Source organism: Penicillium pulvis, assembly GCF_028828015.1.
Source record: "Penicillium pulvis strain IBT 33274 chromosome Unknown scaffold_8_segment0_segment0, whole genome shotgun sequence".
Classification (NCBI taxonomy): Eukaryota; Fungi; Ascomycota; class Eurotiomycetes; order Eurotiales; family Aspergillaceae; genus Penicillium; species Penicillium pulvis.
The window spans coordinates 797,391-814,044 of NW_026643080.1; the positions used below are offsets into that span (position 1 = coordinate 797,391).

Consider the following 16,654-nt stretch of genomic DNA (forward strand, 5'->3'; position numbering starts at 1 on the left):
CTATGCCTTGTCCAATTCACAAACAAGCTCCATTCCCAAATTCTTCATCATCCCTGCCACCCCCGCCTCCTTCCATCCCTCTAGATCCCGTTCATCAATATCAACCCTCTCCTCAACCTCTGACAAATTGCCAACGGGCAAACCTGTAAATTTAACTGGTAAACCGACTGAAGTCCCAACAACCCGCATCTTCAGCCCATTCAATACCCCACGCAAGTGCTCTGCTGCTTTGCCTCCACCTCGAGACCCATATGAAACAATCGCTGCCGGTTTACCCCTCCATTCGAAGAAGAGGTAATCAAGAGCATTTTTCAGGCTTGCAGGGATGCTCCAGTTATATTGCGGTGTCACAAAGATAAATGCATCGTATTGACGGACTACCTTAGACCAGGCACGCGTGTGTTCTTTGGAGTAGTGTGGCGTTGGGTCCGTGGGTGGAAGGCTGGCTGGGATGACGTTCTCATCGTAGAGAGGGAGGGATTGAGCGGCTAGATCGAGAATTGACAGGGTTATGTGTCGAGGATCGGTATCAGGTGAGATATCGGTGTTAGACGGTGAAGTTGCTTTGCGTGTTGGAATTGTTGGATCTGAGGCAAGGACGTCATAGATGTATTGCGTTATAGTGGGGTTCAGGCGGGGAGTGCGGGTGCTGCATGTTACGACAGCGACATGTTTCGGTGGCATTTGGACGGTGTATCTAGGGAACAGTGGCTTTGTGACAGGGCTTTTCCTCAAATGGAGGTGTGCGGGTAGTTGTCGAGTCGGTGAAGGAAGAAAATGATTCTTACATTTATAGTTCAATTGTGGTCCGCGGATCCGCGGAGTAGCTAGCGTGGGTCCCGAGGTCCCCGAAGCCGTTCTAAGGCATCTAGCTTACCTCGAATGAATCATAATATCATGGCCCAAGGTGAAGCGAAATTGGCTTGCAATATCATCAGCCTCGCCAGGTGAGCGATCGATTAGTGGTGGAGTAACCGCTTTGGCCTCCCAAAAGTCCCTGAATGCTGTGGCAATCTTGCCTCTATTGGTCGACGACTTAACGGGATATGTATCCCCGGATAAAATAGGGTAAGCTCGTGGACTGATACCCCGCGATGAAAAAGTACTTAAAAGGCCGATTAAGGCCCTTGGTATATCAAAAGCAAAAATTTGTCAGATAAAGTTGCAGAATGCCTACTCAGGGAATCTTCATATATGCACCAACCTTCGATCAGCGCGTCGATGGATTTGGAACCGGCAACCCAACGCCTCGAATTTCTTGGAAATTTGGCAACGGGGACAGATCTATTCGTGCCTGGAGTCAAGCCGAATACGAGTTGGAAATCAATAGAGATGGTGTAACCAAATCCTACTCCGCCAAAAGTGACCAGTCTGTTTTAATCGATTGGCCAGACGAGCCATTGCGCTCAAGGGACAGGGCTTCCGTGAGAGTAAGAGCTTGGACAAGAAATGAAGTCTGTGTTGATAGCTCCACAGAGTGGTCTCCATGGGCCACAGTGGAGACCTCGCTGCTGTCGAAAGAAGACTGGGTAGCCAAGATGATATCGAGCTCCACACTAATCCAATCGGATGAACCTATTCGCCCACCCCGCTTTCGAAAGACGTTTGAAATCCCAAAAGGAAAAGATGCAATCACGTCCGCCAGGCTCTATATCACCTCGCATGGTGTCTACAACGCTTTCATAAATGGAGTCCCAGTGGGTAATCATCACATGGCCCCGGGTTGGACGACCTACCATTCAAGATTGAACTTCCAAGTCTTCGACGTTACGAAATTGCTCCAGAGTGACAATGTCCTCGCGGTCGAACTGGGTGAGGGATGGTATGCGTCTCGGCTTTGGCGTGAAGGCCGCTTTGTGTTCGGCAAGGACCTCGCACTGCTGTCGCAATTGGAAATCAGTTTCAAGGATACCACAGAACGGCTCACGGTGACATCAGATGAGACATGGGAGTCAAGTGTCGGTCCAATTCTCAGCAGTGAGATCTATGACGGCGAAGTATACGACATGGCGCAAGAACAACCTGGATGGAGCTCCACTGCCTTCAGCTCTCAGTCAGTATGGACACCTGTGCGAATCTTGGAATTCCCCACCGAGCAACTGGTTATACCCGAGAGTCCTCCAGTGCGAATAATTCAAGAGATTGAGCCCAAGGAGATATCTAGAAGTCCCACTGGAAAGCTTCTGGTTGACTTTGGTCAAAACATTGTGGGCAAGCTGCGTATTCGATCACTTAAAAAACCTGAAGGCAGCCTAGTCTCTTTTCAGCATGCCGAGGTCCTCGAGAATGGCGAGCTAGGCATCCGCCCTCTTCGAAACGCCAAATGCACCGACACAGTCATTTGTTCTGGGGAGGAGCTTGAGGAGTGGTCACCCAGCTACACATTCCATGGATTTCGCTATGTGCAGGTCGAAGGCTGGACCCCCGAAGATGAGATCAATCCTCTGCAGAGCTCGAATCTGACTGCTTTGGTCATGCATACGGATATGCCGAGGACTGGGTGGTTCACGTGCTCCAATGACTTGGTGAACAAACTGCACGAAAACGCACTTTGGGGGATGCGAGGTAATTTCTTCTCAATCCCGACAGATTGCCCTCAGCGCGACGAGCGACTGGGATGGACAGGAGATATCCAGGTTTTTTGTCCATCAGCATCCTATTTGTACCACACTGCAGGAATCTTGGGGGATTGGCTCAAGGATCTTGCCTGTGAGCAGGAAAAAGGAGGCGGTGTTCCGCCCATGATCGTGCCAGATGTATGTCTAACCAAGCCGGCTCGCCCTCCACAGGCCGTATGGGGAGATGCAGCTGTTTTGGTGCCCTGGGTCTTGTATAAATACACGAACGATGCCAAGATACTTCAGGCTCAGTATGATAGTATGAAGTCCTGGCTTGACCAAGGATGTCGTCGCGGGCCGGATGGTCTGTGGTCGGATTCGCTATGGCAGCATGGAGACTGGTTGGACCCTTCCGCTCCACCAGATGACGCTGGAAACGGCGCAACAGACGGGGTTCTCGTCGCAGATGCCTATCTTGTCCATAGCACTCACGTCATGAGCAAAGCCGCTGCTATTCTGGGACAAGATGAGGACACGCAGCGTTACAAATCCGATTACCTGAGATTGAAGGGCCTGTTCCAGAAGAAATATATCACCCCGGCTGGCTATGTTGCCTGTGATACGCAGACAGCTCTCTCGCTCGCTATTGTTTTCCAGCTTTTTGAGGACTCGGATCAAGTGAAGGTGGCCGGAGAACGCCTGGCACGACGCGTCCAATTTGCTCGATTCCGGGTGTCAACAGGATTCGCCGGTACGCCACTCGTCACCCACGCTTTGACCATGGCGGGCAAACCCGAAATCGCATATCGCATGCTTGTCGAGAGGGAATGTCCGTCATGGCTTTATCCCGTCATCATGGGCGCAACGACTATCTGGGAGCGATGGGACAGCATGCTTCCTGATGGCAGCATCAACCCTGGAACGATGACCAGCTTCAATCACTATGCGTTGGGATCAATCATCAACTGGCTTCACCAATCTGTTGGAGGGATTAGCCCCACAGAACTTGGCTGGAAGAAATTCCTTGTCCGACCTGTGCCTGGGGGTGGTATGACTTCTGCAGAGGCACAATACGATAGCCCCTATGGGTTGATAACAAGTTCTTGGAAGTTGGATGGCCCAGGCAAATTTCGCATGCAGCTGATCATTCCTCCTAATTCGACGGCCTATGTTGTATTACCGGATAGACAACGACACGACGGCGATACTTCAACAGAGCAAGGCATCCAATTTGCTTCCGGTGAGTACGAGATATACTGTGATTATACCCCGAGAGCCTGGCCGCCAAAGGCACTTCTCACGCTGTTCCGGGAGGATACTAGCGGTGATCCGACCGAGATTCCTATACGTTGATGGCTTGCATCATTTGTTCCTGCGCGTAGTGAATATACTTTGTATTTGAAGAATTGACTTTTGGAGGCCTGGCACAAATCAGCCTCAAAATTGCTTATCTGAACTAAGAAATGTCGGAGTCCCGGCTCAGGGGTTCTCCGACATGATATCCAATTTTGGTCCCTTGTGTCCCATTCCCTGAATCGGAATATGGATAAGTTTATTCTGAATTGTGGCGCTCAATGGGTTAAATGAGGGCAGCTCTGATTGGAAACGGATTCAGGGGCAATGGTTGTAAGCGAGCTTGAATGTGGTAACCAAGCTCCGATTGGTAGTTAAGGGGCCTTAACGGGTCTGGGCTTGCGGCTAGCGATCCTAGTTGCTTACAATGGATATGTAAGAACCCTGAAACAGTGCAGAACCCCGAAAGACCCTGCAAGAACTGTAAAACGGCCATTTTTACCGACTACTGACCTACTGAAGGAATATTATGTCTTCATATAACTGACATCTTAACTAGCCCGGTTCTCTTAACTTTGAACTGAACCCTTTGCAGCAATCAACACAATACCCGTCAGAATGCATTTGAAGACATTCGTTGCCCTTCTTTTCCTCACACCGGCTTTGGCCAGTCCCGTCACCTCCGATGATGATGATATGGCTAAGATTCAAGCTCTCGCTGAAAGCCTCCCCGTGCCAGCCTCATCAGCCACCACCACATCAGTCCCTAATTCTATCCTCACGGTACTAGAAACCGCTATCCCGGCTTCTTGGTACGAGGAAATCATGGATGCGAGCTCCCGCTCTGCACTCATCAGTGAGATCGAAGCCGGCACCCTACCGGCCTGGTACAATTCTCTACCCAGCAGCGTGAAGGCCTGGGCTTCGGCCCAAGGCGGCTTTGCCGAGAACTTTGTTGGTGCCACCACGGCAGCCCTTGATGACACGACCACGGTTAAAGATGCTACGCCTGCCACTGCTTCTGCTATCAACACGGCTACTGCCACTACTACTCAGAAAAAGGCTTCCTCCAACAGTACAGCAACCTCTGGCGCTACTTCTTCCTCCGAGACATCTACTGCTTCCGTTTCCCCTTCAACTGCTACTTCGACTGGAGGTGCGCCTGTTGCGACTGCCGGCGTCGCTATGGGCTTTGCTGGTGTTGCGGGTCTACTTGGTCTTGCCATCGTTCTATAGAATTTCCTTGGTGTTCTCATCTCAGACAATCTCTGTCTTTATTTTAAAATATGTATTATAGTCCTTTTGCATCTGCACTGCTTATACCCTTTCATAATTTGCTACGTTGATATCTCATACTGAAGCGACTTGGCTCTAATTACACGTTTGAGGATAGACATCATCCCTCTATCACCATAGAAAGGTCGAGAGCCAAATCACATGCAATGAGCCCTTCCTGAGATCGTAAATATTCAATACTCATTCAGCTTCGCAGCAGCCGGGGGGTATCTATCACCGGCAATAGGGAATCTGTCTAAGATAGATCTAATAGCCACAATATCCGCATCTGATAATTGGACATCTGTCGCACTCTCCCGCACTCGCTCCTCCGATCTTGCCCCAGCCACGGGTACAATGATTGGCATTCCAGGTTGACCACTTTGAGCTTTAATCCAAGAAAGCGCAAGCTGAGCCGGCGTGCACCCCTTCCCCTTCGCAGTCTCCCTGACCTTCGCGACAAGCTGCAAATTTGTACCGAAGTTCTCAGGCTGAAAACGTGGGAAAAAATCGATGATAATCATTGGCAGGCATATCATCGAGGCTCTTAATCTGGCCCGTGAGCATACCAGCCCCCAGAGGAGTATGGGCAATCATAATGATTCCTAGCTGGGCACATGTCTCCGAAACATCATTCTCAAAGACGTCGGTAGCCCACAGGCTAATCTCCGCCTCGACCATGTCGATCTGTGTGACCTTTGCTGCGCGCCTGATCGTGTCAGAGCTCACTTCGCTCATTTAGATTCCGCCAATCTTTCCCTCCTTGACCAACCCGGCTAGAGCTCCGACGGTCTCTTCGATGGGCACACTCTTGTCAACACGGGCACAGCCGAATATATCGATTTTCTTCTTCCCGTCGAGGATTTTGTTCGCGCGGTCTACGAAGCTGCGCACTGCGGGAACCGTCCATTGTGAAAGTGCGCATATCAATGATGCCACTCTTGATTGACAGTACGACCTTTTCAGCATCTTCGGGGTACGCGGTAAAGTAGCGGTTCATCAGATGGAGGGAGTTGTTGTCAGGTGTGCCGCAGAAATCGGCACCATTCCAGACGTTGACTCCGGCGGCGAGGGCAGCTTTCAGGATCTTGAAGGCCTTTTCATCAGGAGTCACATCATCTTTCCAGGTAAGGCCCAAGAGAGTTTTAGACTGTTTATTTTAGTCAAATCCGGAGGAACTCTTACGCATGAGGCCCAGGCCGTTCTGGGTGATAGGCTTTCCTGCGAGCATTGGCATTTTTGACATAATTGAGAAGAGTCTTTGGGTATTTTCGGCAGTAAATGGACTCAGTAGGTCTATCTGACATGAGTATTTATATTTTTATCAAAGTCTTGCTGAATACTTGACACTTGAGGGGTCCCGGATCTAACATGTGCGCTTCGGCATCTAAGGTCCGTTAAATCCGAAATGATATTTTATGTAGACTGTTGGCATTTTCAACTCATATTATTCGCTCCGAATTGTTTTAACACACACAAGAATCTCCAAACGATGAATGATGTTGTAGTAAAGTATACCTCTTATAAGGCAAAGGCCACTAATCCCACGGCCAGTCCACCCATAATGACCTGCAGAGGTGCGGTAATCTTAGGCACATCCCCACTAGCAGACCCTGTCCCAGACCCACTGGGAATTATCGATGCGGTGGTGTCTGTAGATGTAGCGGCGGTGTTGGCCGATGTCGCAGTAGGACCGGCGGTAATAGTAACAGCCAAGAAGGTAATTTGATTCTGGTTCAAGGTCTTTGTTTCAGTGAGGAAATTCAAGCCATTAGTCGAAATCATTTCAGTGCAGACAGCAGATGTGCTACCACCGGTAGAGCAGGTTATATGCCCATCTCCAGCACTATCGTGCATTGTGAGCAAGACTCAAATTATTTCTTATTTGCGGGCAAACTTACGAGATGTATGGCGATTTCAATGCCCACTCAACTGTGGTTGGACCTTCGGTATAGAGGAGGCCCGGATGCACTCCACAATTAGAAGAGTTGGAGCCGGATGGACAAGTGATGCTATACGTTGTTGTTTTTGAGTCCTAGTGTTCGTCGAATTATTAGCACATATGATGCCAAAGGGTATCGAGTTGGAATGTTGATCATTACAAACCGTCTTGACGACCGAACCGACCAGAGACTGTTTGTTAGCACCAAACATAAATAGAGATGTGACTGAGCTTTCGGCCGCAGTAAGGCCTAGTGTAGACAGAATCAAAAATAACTTAAAACACATTGCTCAAGGTTTCGTTTTGTATAGTTAGGCGCTGTGTAGCAAACATGAAAGCAATGTTCAGGATGTAAGTCATATCAGAAGTTGGGTGATCAAGAGGACATAGTAGATCATTGCCGTGACGAATAGTATAGTATCCTCGGAAGAGCCTCCTCTTATAAGATGTCCGAATTAGTACGAATAAACCACAATGGGGACCTATTTTCCTTTGTGTTATACTTTATGCCATCAAGCGTATGTCAAATGCGCAACTCCATATTGCAGGTAGAGTCGTTCATCTCTCGATGCTGTCAATTTTTAGTCCCCGACTAAAGCAACTCCACCCAGTGCATCGAGCGTAGTGAGTTCATGAAGATACTGGAAACTTTGTTGTTTAGGCCCCAAGTTTAAGAGCTTCTCGTGATGACAGCATGATGACGACAAAGTCAGTTTGCAACATCTTAGCATCTCTCCGAAGCCATCAATCTTTTACTTGTCGGTAGTAGACTAGTAGATGCGAGGCAGAATGCCTTGAATGGCTGTCACTTTTTCTCCTTCGTGTTCCAAAGCCACCCCTTCGATGACTGCGCGTCGAGGCTCTGGCAGTAGCATTATTTCCACATCCACTGCCTCGTATCGACTAATATATTGCGCTGACTCTTATTATTGGAACTTCAGAAGCATAACCGTGTCCGAAACCATGCATTGTAGCCTATTTGACCTGAATGGTTCAAGCGACTCTTTGAAAAATATGACACGAATGCTGCAGAGTCCATGTCTTCTGGGTTGCCAAGAGCTGAAGAATGACTTCGGGCGCAGTCATTCCATCTTCGTGATTTCGCCTTGCGTGTCATTTGACGTACAAGATCAAACGTCAGCAATAATCAGTATCCCGCAGGATTTTGTCGAAAAAAGGCGAATCATGAGCCCTTTGCCCTTAGATTCATGAAAGTCGGCTCTTGGGTTTTGGTATTGCGGTCCAGGAGTGCTAGGCGACGGTCTATAGCCTATAGGTGCGGGCAAACAGCGGAGAAACAACAAATGCAAAGCCGCTTCCAACCGAGGACATCTGCCACAAATACATCAATGGCAAAGCATCGACCTCGAATCATTCTGCCATTTCTCAGTAAGCTTGGGCTGTGGCTGAGCAAAAAAAAAGGGGGAGGGAGGATGGATTGGTGTTTAAGATTATCTTGGCTGCGCCTTGTCGAACATCATTGCCAGCTCACATTCAAAGCTGATTTCGAATGCGTGTTTTTATGAAGCCGTATATTTGCCAACTGGTATAGAAGGCCTCGGTTCTCATCAGGGATATTCTACCTCGGACGTACTTTCCGCCGTCGGCATTCAGGTGATGGGCACGACGGGTCAACATACCCTAAAGCGCCCTCCACGGCAAGCTTCAATGGAGGCAAACGAGCCGACATTATGAGGGTCACCATTAATTGAACCACAAAACAAAGAGACCAAAGTTCAAAGCTAGCAGCATATTTCTGAGCTCGGTGAAACAACTATTCTCGGCACTGTGGGAGACACGGTCGCCAAGGCTTGTAGATGACGATAACAATGTGGACCCAGGAAGCTATACTGGTTATTACCAGCAGCTCACAGATCAATAAATATCCACTTTGAACCCATACAAGGAGATCAGTTGGAAGAGTATGACTGCCTGCGTGCCCCTGGTGGATGTAGTGTTCATGCGTCTCAACCCCGTCCTTCCGGGACCCATGTGGCGCCGGACAGACCACCCCATTTTGGTATGTGGATTTTAAGTCCCTGCATCTAAAGTGGTTGGCGTAATGTGAAGCTCGGTCTTTCTGCATCCAGATCTCTTTTACCGAGCGCCCAAGATTGTTCCGGTCCGGTGGCTGGAAGAACTTGGCGATAAGGTGGACGCATCCCAGCATTTCGGGGTCACGCCGGCGCACGTGTATTGAGAGATATATTGCTATGGTGGAGATGATAATTATCCCTGCGCTGGTTGTTGTGGAAGTTTAACTGGGAGCTGGTAACGCAACGGTACGATCTTCTGTCATACATGGTTCGGTATTAACCCTATGGAAGAAAGAAACTCCATGGCACTCCGTGTCATGAGGTTTGCCCGGGCAAAAAGAACAAGGGAGTACAAAGGGAGGACTATGCTGTTTTTAGAGCTCTATGCAGGATAGAAACTTATTATTATCAGTGCATCGCCCCTCTTTTTAGGGATGCCTTACAAGTCAGCCTCTTCGCATTCAAAGCTATGACCACACGTGTCGATCGGCATGATTTGTTCCAGATCTTTTCGAGAAAGATTCGGGAGAATCCCGGCAAATGGATTTCAGGTCAAAGCAAGATCCATGGGATCTGTAAACCCAAATCTAAGAACCTGACGTTCTAGATTATCGGAAAAGCCAGGATCGAAGGGAAGATTGCCAGAGACAGTTGGACCATGCTCAGATACCTGAAAAGTAATCCGTATTAGAATGCTATAGTTCATGACCATTACCGAGTCTAGGCACCCTGAAATGACAGTGTCTTGAATCGGAAGGCAATGCCACATGGGAAGAACATACGTTGAAGTGGATCCTCCCGGGGAGATTTCCTAGCCAGCCATTTCAGCACGTTCGCCGCCGAGATCCACCCGCTTTCAAGGTGAGTCCGGCAGCGCTTATCACGCCCTTCCATATATCCATTGTTCGGCCTCGTCAATCCTACTATGTCATGGTTCCTCTCGGTCAATCTGATATGGGATCTACCCCGTTGGCAGATGCGATATTGTCTTGAGTCCGAATCTCCAAACCTCCGCGCGCCTGGAGGCCAGCGGTCATGAACCCGTTAGTTTCCCCAGAATTTCAGGAGTGGGCAAGCACCACTACGCGCCGTGAAAGCACGGTCTCAACCTCCACCGTGTCGTCCGCCTCCACCAGCATTCTCTTTCAGAGCCCCGCGACCTCCCCCGGCTCAAGAAAGCAGTCATGGCAGTTGTACGAAGATGTGATACGACTAGAATTGAATCCACATATGACGATGTTCGTGCTTTGATCCTCCCCCACAAGGACCCTTTCTGATCGCGAACTAACCTTTCTTGCAGATCATTCGTCAAGAATGGCCAACTTTTTAAGTTACGCTATACCTTCATTGATGTCTGCAAAGACTCGACGGGGGCCCTGAGGTGTCTCGAGCTTGGGGGAGGTCTCGGTCAACAAACACCCTTCGTCCATGCGTGTAAGTTCAGAGAAAAAGTTCTACACTGCACACGGAGGCTAATCAAACACTTTGGCAGTTCACAACACCAAGCTACCAGTTCCGCATCTTGAGCATCCCAAAGACTCTGCAGAATACCCTCTCCGAATTTCATTCCTCGAGCACCAAACCGTCCAAACTGCACAAGTGGTCTTTATGACGCAACTTTCCTACAAATTTGAGAACTGGGAAGGTATGCGACCGATACGAACTCGCCACCCGCAGGAACAAGCTGACAAATGGACAGATTGCGCACAATTCCAAGAGATTCTCCTCTGCTCTAAGATGATGTTCATCGGCGGCATGGCCGAGGCCAAGTCCAAGGGCCGCGGCGAAGAATGCATCAGTCAAAATCTCCGGATTCTCCGTGGCCACAATGGCAAACGGGTCATGCTATTTTTTGCCAACTCCCAGCGCAAAGAGTTCAAGCGATACGTGTCCATTCCACGTAAGTACGGCATCTGCATTATGACCATCTGTCTCTCTAACCAATTCTAGTCAACTGCGTTGCGAATGTCAAACCACCAAAAAAGGCCGGACGGCCAGTTGTACTAGAGTTGGACCCGAACTTTGACATCCTGATGCAAATGCGGAATTTAACGATCCATTTCTTGGACGACGACGGTAAGTGCTCCATGCCGGGACATCCGAGCGATCGCTTATTCGGTTCTTAGATTGCAAGAGGTTTTGCCAGCTGCTATCAACGGAGCTTACGATTGGATGAATAATTACTTAATTTCGTTTTGTATAAATTTGCATGGCGGGGTTTATGGCGTGAGGCGTACCGTGTGATACATACTGTGATACTGTGATACTGTGATACCATTATACGAGAATTTCATTTGTCTAGATTAATTCTTTTTTGCTTCTGATTCTTTTGATTGCAATTTTATCCGATTCCCCCACTTGCAAAGTTAAATAGACAAGGCGCCATTGTCGTTGCCCCCAACGTGGTCAAGTCAAGCGTGGAATCCAAGCAATGTGGGGCTCCCGCAGAACGTCTCAGTGGTCTGGAGGTCCGCACGTGGGGTGAGGAATCAATGGGTTTGGCTGCATCGGTAAGTGGATCCCTTCGCGTCCTTTTAGCCTGCGCTAGAGCGAACAGGGGTCTGTCCGCTCGAGGCTCTACCTCCAGGTCCGATTGGCCCCGCACTGCAGGCGGGAGCACATATGTATCATGGCTGCTTCCTTCCGCAAAATCCTTCTACAAACTTGAACCTGAGGGGAAATAGCTCACCATGGGGAAGTTTCACGCCCGGTTATACAAGACCGATCGTGCGCGGGATTTCGATCATGAACAGGTTAGCTTGGTCTTGAAGCTGGTTGGAATGAAGGCGTTGTACTGACATTCTTGACCAAAATTTAGGATCGATATGTGCGTATGCGACAGATCTATGACACTATTGACCGACAAGGCTATCAATGGGTTGTGGTTCTCGTTGCCGGTCTCGGCTTCTTCCTTGATGGTTACACTGTGAGTAGGAGTCGGAACGAAGAGAAATTGGAAATAAAATGGCCACTGACAGTTCTTCCAAAGCTCTTTGCCAGTAATATGGCCCTTCCGATGATTTCCTACGTTTATTGGCAAGATGACACCTCCTCGCTTCGTTTGACTTGCATCAACATCGCCACATTAGCCGGAACCTTGCTCGGCATGGTGCTATTTGGATTTTTGGCAGACAAAAATGGGCGGAAGAAGATGTATGGTGTTGAACTGGTTCTGCTTATCACTGCCACACTCGGCGTGGTCATGTCTTCCGAAGGCAAGAATGGCAGTATGAGCATCTTTACCTGGTTGATCTGGTGGAGAGTCTGTGTCGGCATTGGTGTTGGAGCAGATTACCCCCTCAGTGCTGTCATTACATCAGAGTACGTACCGATCCTATCATAGCAATCTGTACAGAGCACTGACAAGGTCACAGGTTTGCTCCTACAAAGCACCGTGCCCGCATGATGGCCACCGTCTTCTTCATGCAGCCTCTCGGCCAAATTGCAGGAAATCTGGTTTCATTAATCGTGATCGCAGTCGGCAGAAACAGTAACAGCGCGGATCTTACTCGCAGCGTCGACAGCATGTGGCGCTGGGTTCTGGGCATTGGTGTCGTACCCGGTGCCATTGCAATCCTCTTCCGATTCGCCATTCCGGAGAGTCCTCGTTACCTGGTTGAAATCGACGACGACCCAGTGACCGCGGAATTTGATGCAACAACTCTCTTTACGGAACCGTCCATCAGCTCTGGATTCGATGCACAGGGTTTTGGAAACATAACTTCTATCATGGGCAGTTCGATTCAACTCCCACCCATGTCTTCCCTGGCTAGCGACTCCATTCACGAAGACGAAGAATACAGTTCCTTACCACCGGCAACCCTCAACTCCCACTGGCGGCTTGCCAAATCTGACATTATTCGATATTTCTGGACAGAAGGCAACTGGCGCAGTCTGGCTGGTACTACGATTTCTTGGCTGCTAATGGACTTCGGTTTCTATGGCATTAGTCTTGCCAGTCCACAATTTTTGGCTAAGACCTGGGGCCAGCTACATATCACCACATCCGAGCCATACTGGATGACCGATTCTCGTGCAGGAGCTAGCGTCTATGACATGTTTTTCCAGACCTCCATTCGTGCTCTGGTGATTCTGAACATCGGCAGTTTCGTCGGTGGTCTCCTCCTCATTATTTTCGCCCATCGCATTGAACGAGTCGCCCTGCAAAAATACACTTTCCTCTGTCTCTCAGCGCTTTTCATTGCATTGGGAAGCATGTTCGTTTGTCTGATCAGCAATCCCGCGGCTTCAGTTGCATTATACATCCTCGGCCAGATCCTTTTCAACTTCGGTATGTTCATCGTTTCAATTCCTGCAACATCCAACTAACATCACATAGGTCCCAACGCCACAACTTACATGATCCCCGCCGAGATCTTCCCTACCCGGTATAGAGCTACATGCTACGGACTTAGCGCCGGCGCCGGCAAGCTGGGCTCCATCCTCGTCCAAGTCTTCTCAACCTACTACCGTTTCGGCGGTGGTCTCGGAGACGTCTCAACTCGCCACCACGGCATTGTTCTTTTTGTTTTTAGTGCTTGTATGATCCTCGGTGCTGCTGTGACACACTTCTGGATTCCGCCTCTCCAACAGAAGAAGGGCAACAACATTCTTTGGGGCGGAAAGCCTTACACCCTCGAAACGATGGCCTTGGGTCGCATGGGACGTAAGAGCCGAGAGGCTGGACTTCGGAGGAGATCCACAAGGAAACGCGCCATGTCTTTTGGCGGATAGACCTTCTTTACTATATTTCTTTGTATTTTCTATGGGTCTTTTTGGTGTTTTGGGCAAAAGGGGTAATGGGTGGGCTACTGGACATATACGGCTCACATGAACATAGTGAATAGATACCCCGGACATTAAAATAAACATAAATTATCAAAATTAAAAAATAATGGAGCAAGAAGTTAATTAATCAACTATTGATCTTAAAGTGGATTGAATGCGTGGAGGCGATCGATCAGCGATCACCAAATCCCCGCAGTTCGCCGGAATTTGCCGGAATTCAGCGACATTGACGCTAACGACTTACGAGGCTGAGGAATTTCGTCGATCTCAATTCAAATTATTATGCAATTTAGTTGTCGACATGAGTGGTAATCTGAGTTCCCAATCAAGTCCACGAAAACGCCGAAGACCTGCGCTAGCATGCGAGCAATGTCGTCGACGCAAGGTACGGTGCGACCGGGAAATGCCATGTGGCCCCTGCATCAAGTCCCACCCCTCGCTGGACTGCGCATATGTCGACGAGGGTAAGGCTGCATTAGACGCTAGGCTAGAGTCGTCTCGACTAAGTGAACAAGATATTCTTTCAAATTCTGATGAGCAACATGTCTCCTCCGGCACTGGCCAGAGCTCTGCCGACCGTGCTCGAATAGCGCAGCTTGAACGCAGTATTAAAGCTCTGCAGAGTCGTGTGCAGGATTTGGAGCAAAATGCGGTCCAAGATAGCCAAGGCCGTCGCGCGGATGCAGATACCCAGCAATCAAGTGGAACGGTTGATCACGTCGCTGGCAGGCCTAGTGGATCGGAGCAGCCTCAAACGTTTATCTCCCCTCTGGCACCTCGCATCAAAAATGACAATGGAAGAATAAAGCTGTTTGGTACGACACATTGGGCTCTTGTGTTTCAACAGGTAAGTCTCCTTGAACCATTTATATGGTCACTCAATTGACCCCCTTCAGTTCCGCATTCTACGCCAAGTGCGAAGCACAGCTAGCTCTACCAATGGGGAACACAACTCAATCAGCAAATCACTCACAGATATTCGCAAACTGCGACATCGTATCAAGGGTCGGCAGGCACCGCGGCTGGCAGATCCCGCACCAGGTCTATTGAGTGACCTACCCACAAGGGAGATATGCAACGAGCTAGTCCAGCACTATTTACGCACACTTGGAATGATTTACCGCGTCCTTCATGTCCCAACCTTTAACCAAGAATACGAAAGATTCTGGGAGGATCCTCAACTAGCCTCAAGGGGGTTTGTGCTCAAACTTCTGTTGATACTTGCTATCGGATCTATCTTCCATTGCAAGCCTGGACCATTGAATGAGCTCGGTATGCCGATCCAGCGCTGGGTTTATGCGGCACAGTGGTGGTTATCTGGTCCATCTTCCAAGGAGATTGGAAACCTGGAGGGCTTGCAGGTCTACTGTCTGCTTCTGATTTGCCGTCAAGCTTATGCTATGGATAAGGAATGGAATTGGATGTCGGCTGGAACTTTATTACGACAAGCAGTCAGCCAGGGACTACATCGCGATCCCTGCAATTTTCCGACAATATCTATCTTTGATGGTGAAATGCGACGTCGGATATGGGCGACTATATTGGAACTCAATGTTCAACTGGCCATTGATGCAGCAATGCCACCGCTACTTGCTGAAGCGGACTATGACACTCGACCGCCAGCTAATATCGATGACGAGGATATTGATCCTGATACTACAGTCTTACCACCTATCCAACTCCAAGATTTCTTTACAGACTCCTCGCTGCAAATTCTGCTCTTGCGGTCCTTTCCAACCCGCTTGCAAGTCGCAAGGACCATCAACGAGTGTGGTCGAGAACAACTCTACGAAACTGCGCTGCAGCTAGGCAGTATACTTACTTCGGCCTGCAAGGAAATGGCAGTGCTGTTTCGTGCTTATACCGCGAGTACAAGAAGATCCAAATACCGACCCACCCAGTTCCACCACCGAGTGATGGACACCCTACTCCGACGTTTCTTGCTAAATCTATATCGACCATTCGCTATCCAAGCTGCAAAAGACCCTCGTTTCTATCTCGCCCGAAAACTCAGTCTCGATTCCGCTCTTGTCATGGCTTCATATGGAGAGGTGCCCGAAGGCATCCCAGACACTGATCGGCAACCATATCAAGATTTCCAACGACTTGCATTCTCAGGATCGGGATTGTTCAAAGCACACTTGTCCCTAGACGTAATGATCGTCATCTCATCGGAGCTAATCATACAACTCGAAGAAGAATTCGGCGCTCACCCAGAAGGGTTCTCCCCTTTCACTCCGACTGCGGTTGACCAGATCGCAAACGCTGCTCGAATCCCGCTCATTCAAGCACTGGAGCGTATCAAGGGTCACCTTTATACCAGTCTGGAGGTAGGCATCCCGAGCATGAAGCGATACTGTCTGCTGGTAGGAGTTCTGGCGCAACTTCAATCCATGCCCCCTGATGAGCACAGTAACTGGGGCCAAATTCATGAAGCATTCATGGCTAGCATGGAAACTTGTCGTACATTGCTTGAGCAACATATTACCGGATTTCAAGTCACCGAAGACGAGGCCTTACAAGCCACCATCGGTGATTCCAGTATTTGGACACCTGAGAGTACATTTGGCTCTAGTCTAGGTTCTGACTTTATGGTTGGTCTCTACACTCACTTTCATCTGACAAGTTGACTAATTTTTATCTAGTATCCTGGCTCGGGACTGGAGGACTTGAACTTTTGGGATCTTCCTTCATTTGTCGATGCCAGCGCATTCGATCCGCCTAAAACTGGGTTTTGACATATAGAAGGCAATATCATATAA

General features: G+C 49.1%; 7 protein-coding genes across 7 annotated transcripts; 4 read left to right on the plus strand and 3 right to left on the minus strand.

Annotated features, from left to right (window-relative positions):
• N7503_009701 (flavin-dependent quinone reductase) lies at positions 1 to 684 on the minus strand (the record flags this gene model as incomplete). The annotated part of the gene is made up of 1 exon (XM_057069247.1): positions 1 to 684. One exon carries the CDS (start codon positions 682 to 684, stop codon positions 1 to 3), a length of 684 nt encoding a protein of 227 aa, XP_056915858.1.
• Positions 685 to 1,169: 485 nt separating this feature from the next.
• On the plus strand, positions 1,170 to 3,911 carry N7503_009702 (glycoside hydrolase family 78 protein; the record flags this gene model as incomplete). The annotated part of the gene is made up of 1 exon (XM_057069248.1): positions 1,170 to 3,911. The coding sequence occupies one exon, from the start codon at positions 1,170 to 1,172 to the stop codon at positions 3,909 to 3,911; it is 2,742 nt and encodes a 913-aa protein (XP_056915859.1).
• Positions 3,912 to 4,469: 558 nt separating this feature from the next.
• Positions 4,470 to 5,087, plus strand: N7503_009703 (uncharacterized protein; the record flags this gene model as incomplete). The annotated part of the gene is made up of 1 exon (XM_057069249.1): positions 4,470 to 5,087. The coding sequence occupies one exon, from the start codon at positions 4,470 to 4,472 to the stop codon at positions 5,085 to 5,087; it is 618 nt and encodes a 205-aa protein (XP_056915860.1).
• Positions 5,088 to 5,612: 525 nt separating this feature from the next.
• Positions 5,613 to 6,363, minus strand: N7503_009704 (aldo/keto reductase; the record flags this gene model as incomplete). The annotated part of the gene is made up of 4 exons (XM_057069250.1): positions 5,613 to 5,835; positions 5,899 to 6,019; positions 6,066 to 6,245; positions 6,312 to 6,363. The coding sequence occupies 4 exons, from the start codon at positions 6,361 to 6,363 to the stop codon at positions 5,613 to 5,615; spliced, it is 576 nt and encodes a 191-aa protein (XP_056915861.1).
• Positions 6,364 to 6,647: 284 nt separating this feature from the next.
• Positions 6,648 to 6,983, minus strand: N7503_009705 (uncharacterized protein; the record flags this gene model as incomplete). Its single annotated transcript, XM_057069251.1, has 1 exon — positions 6,648 to 6,983. One exon carries the CDS (start codon positions 6,981 to 6,983, stop codon positions 6,648 to 6,650), a length of 336 nt encoding a protein of 111 aa, XP_056915862.1.
• Positions 6,984 to 10,139: 3,156 nt separating this feature from the next.
• On the plus strand, positions 10,140 to 11,280 carry N7503_009706 (uncharacterized protein; the record flags this gene model as incomplete). The annotated part of the gene is made up of 6 exons (XM_057069252.1): positions 10,140 to 10,342; positions 10,405 to 10,538; positions 10,597 to 10,749; positions 10,804 to 11,004; positions 11,055 to 11,180; positions 11,231 to 11,280. The coding sequence occupies 6 exons, from the start codon at positions 10,140 to 10,142 to the stop codon at positions 11,278 to 11,280; spliced, it is 867 nt and encodes a 288-aa protein (XP_056915863.1).
• A 514-nt stretch (positions 11,281 to 11,794) lies between these two features.
• N7503_009707 (phosphate transporter) lies at positions 11,795 to 16,522 on the plus strand (the record flags this gene model as incomplete). Its single annotated transcript, XM_057069253.1, has 7 exons — positions 11,795 to 11,857; positions 11,923 to 12,030; positions 12,094 to 12,425; positions 12,479 to 13,395; positions 13,444 to 13,770; positions 14,186 to 14,739; positions 14,789 to 16,522. The coding sequence occupies 7 exons, from the start codon at positions 11,795 to 11,797 to the stop codon at positions 16,520 to 16,522; spliced, it is 4,035 nt and encodes a 1,344-aa protein (XP_056915864.1).
• Positions 16,523 to 16,654: the final 132 nt, after the last annotated feature.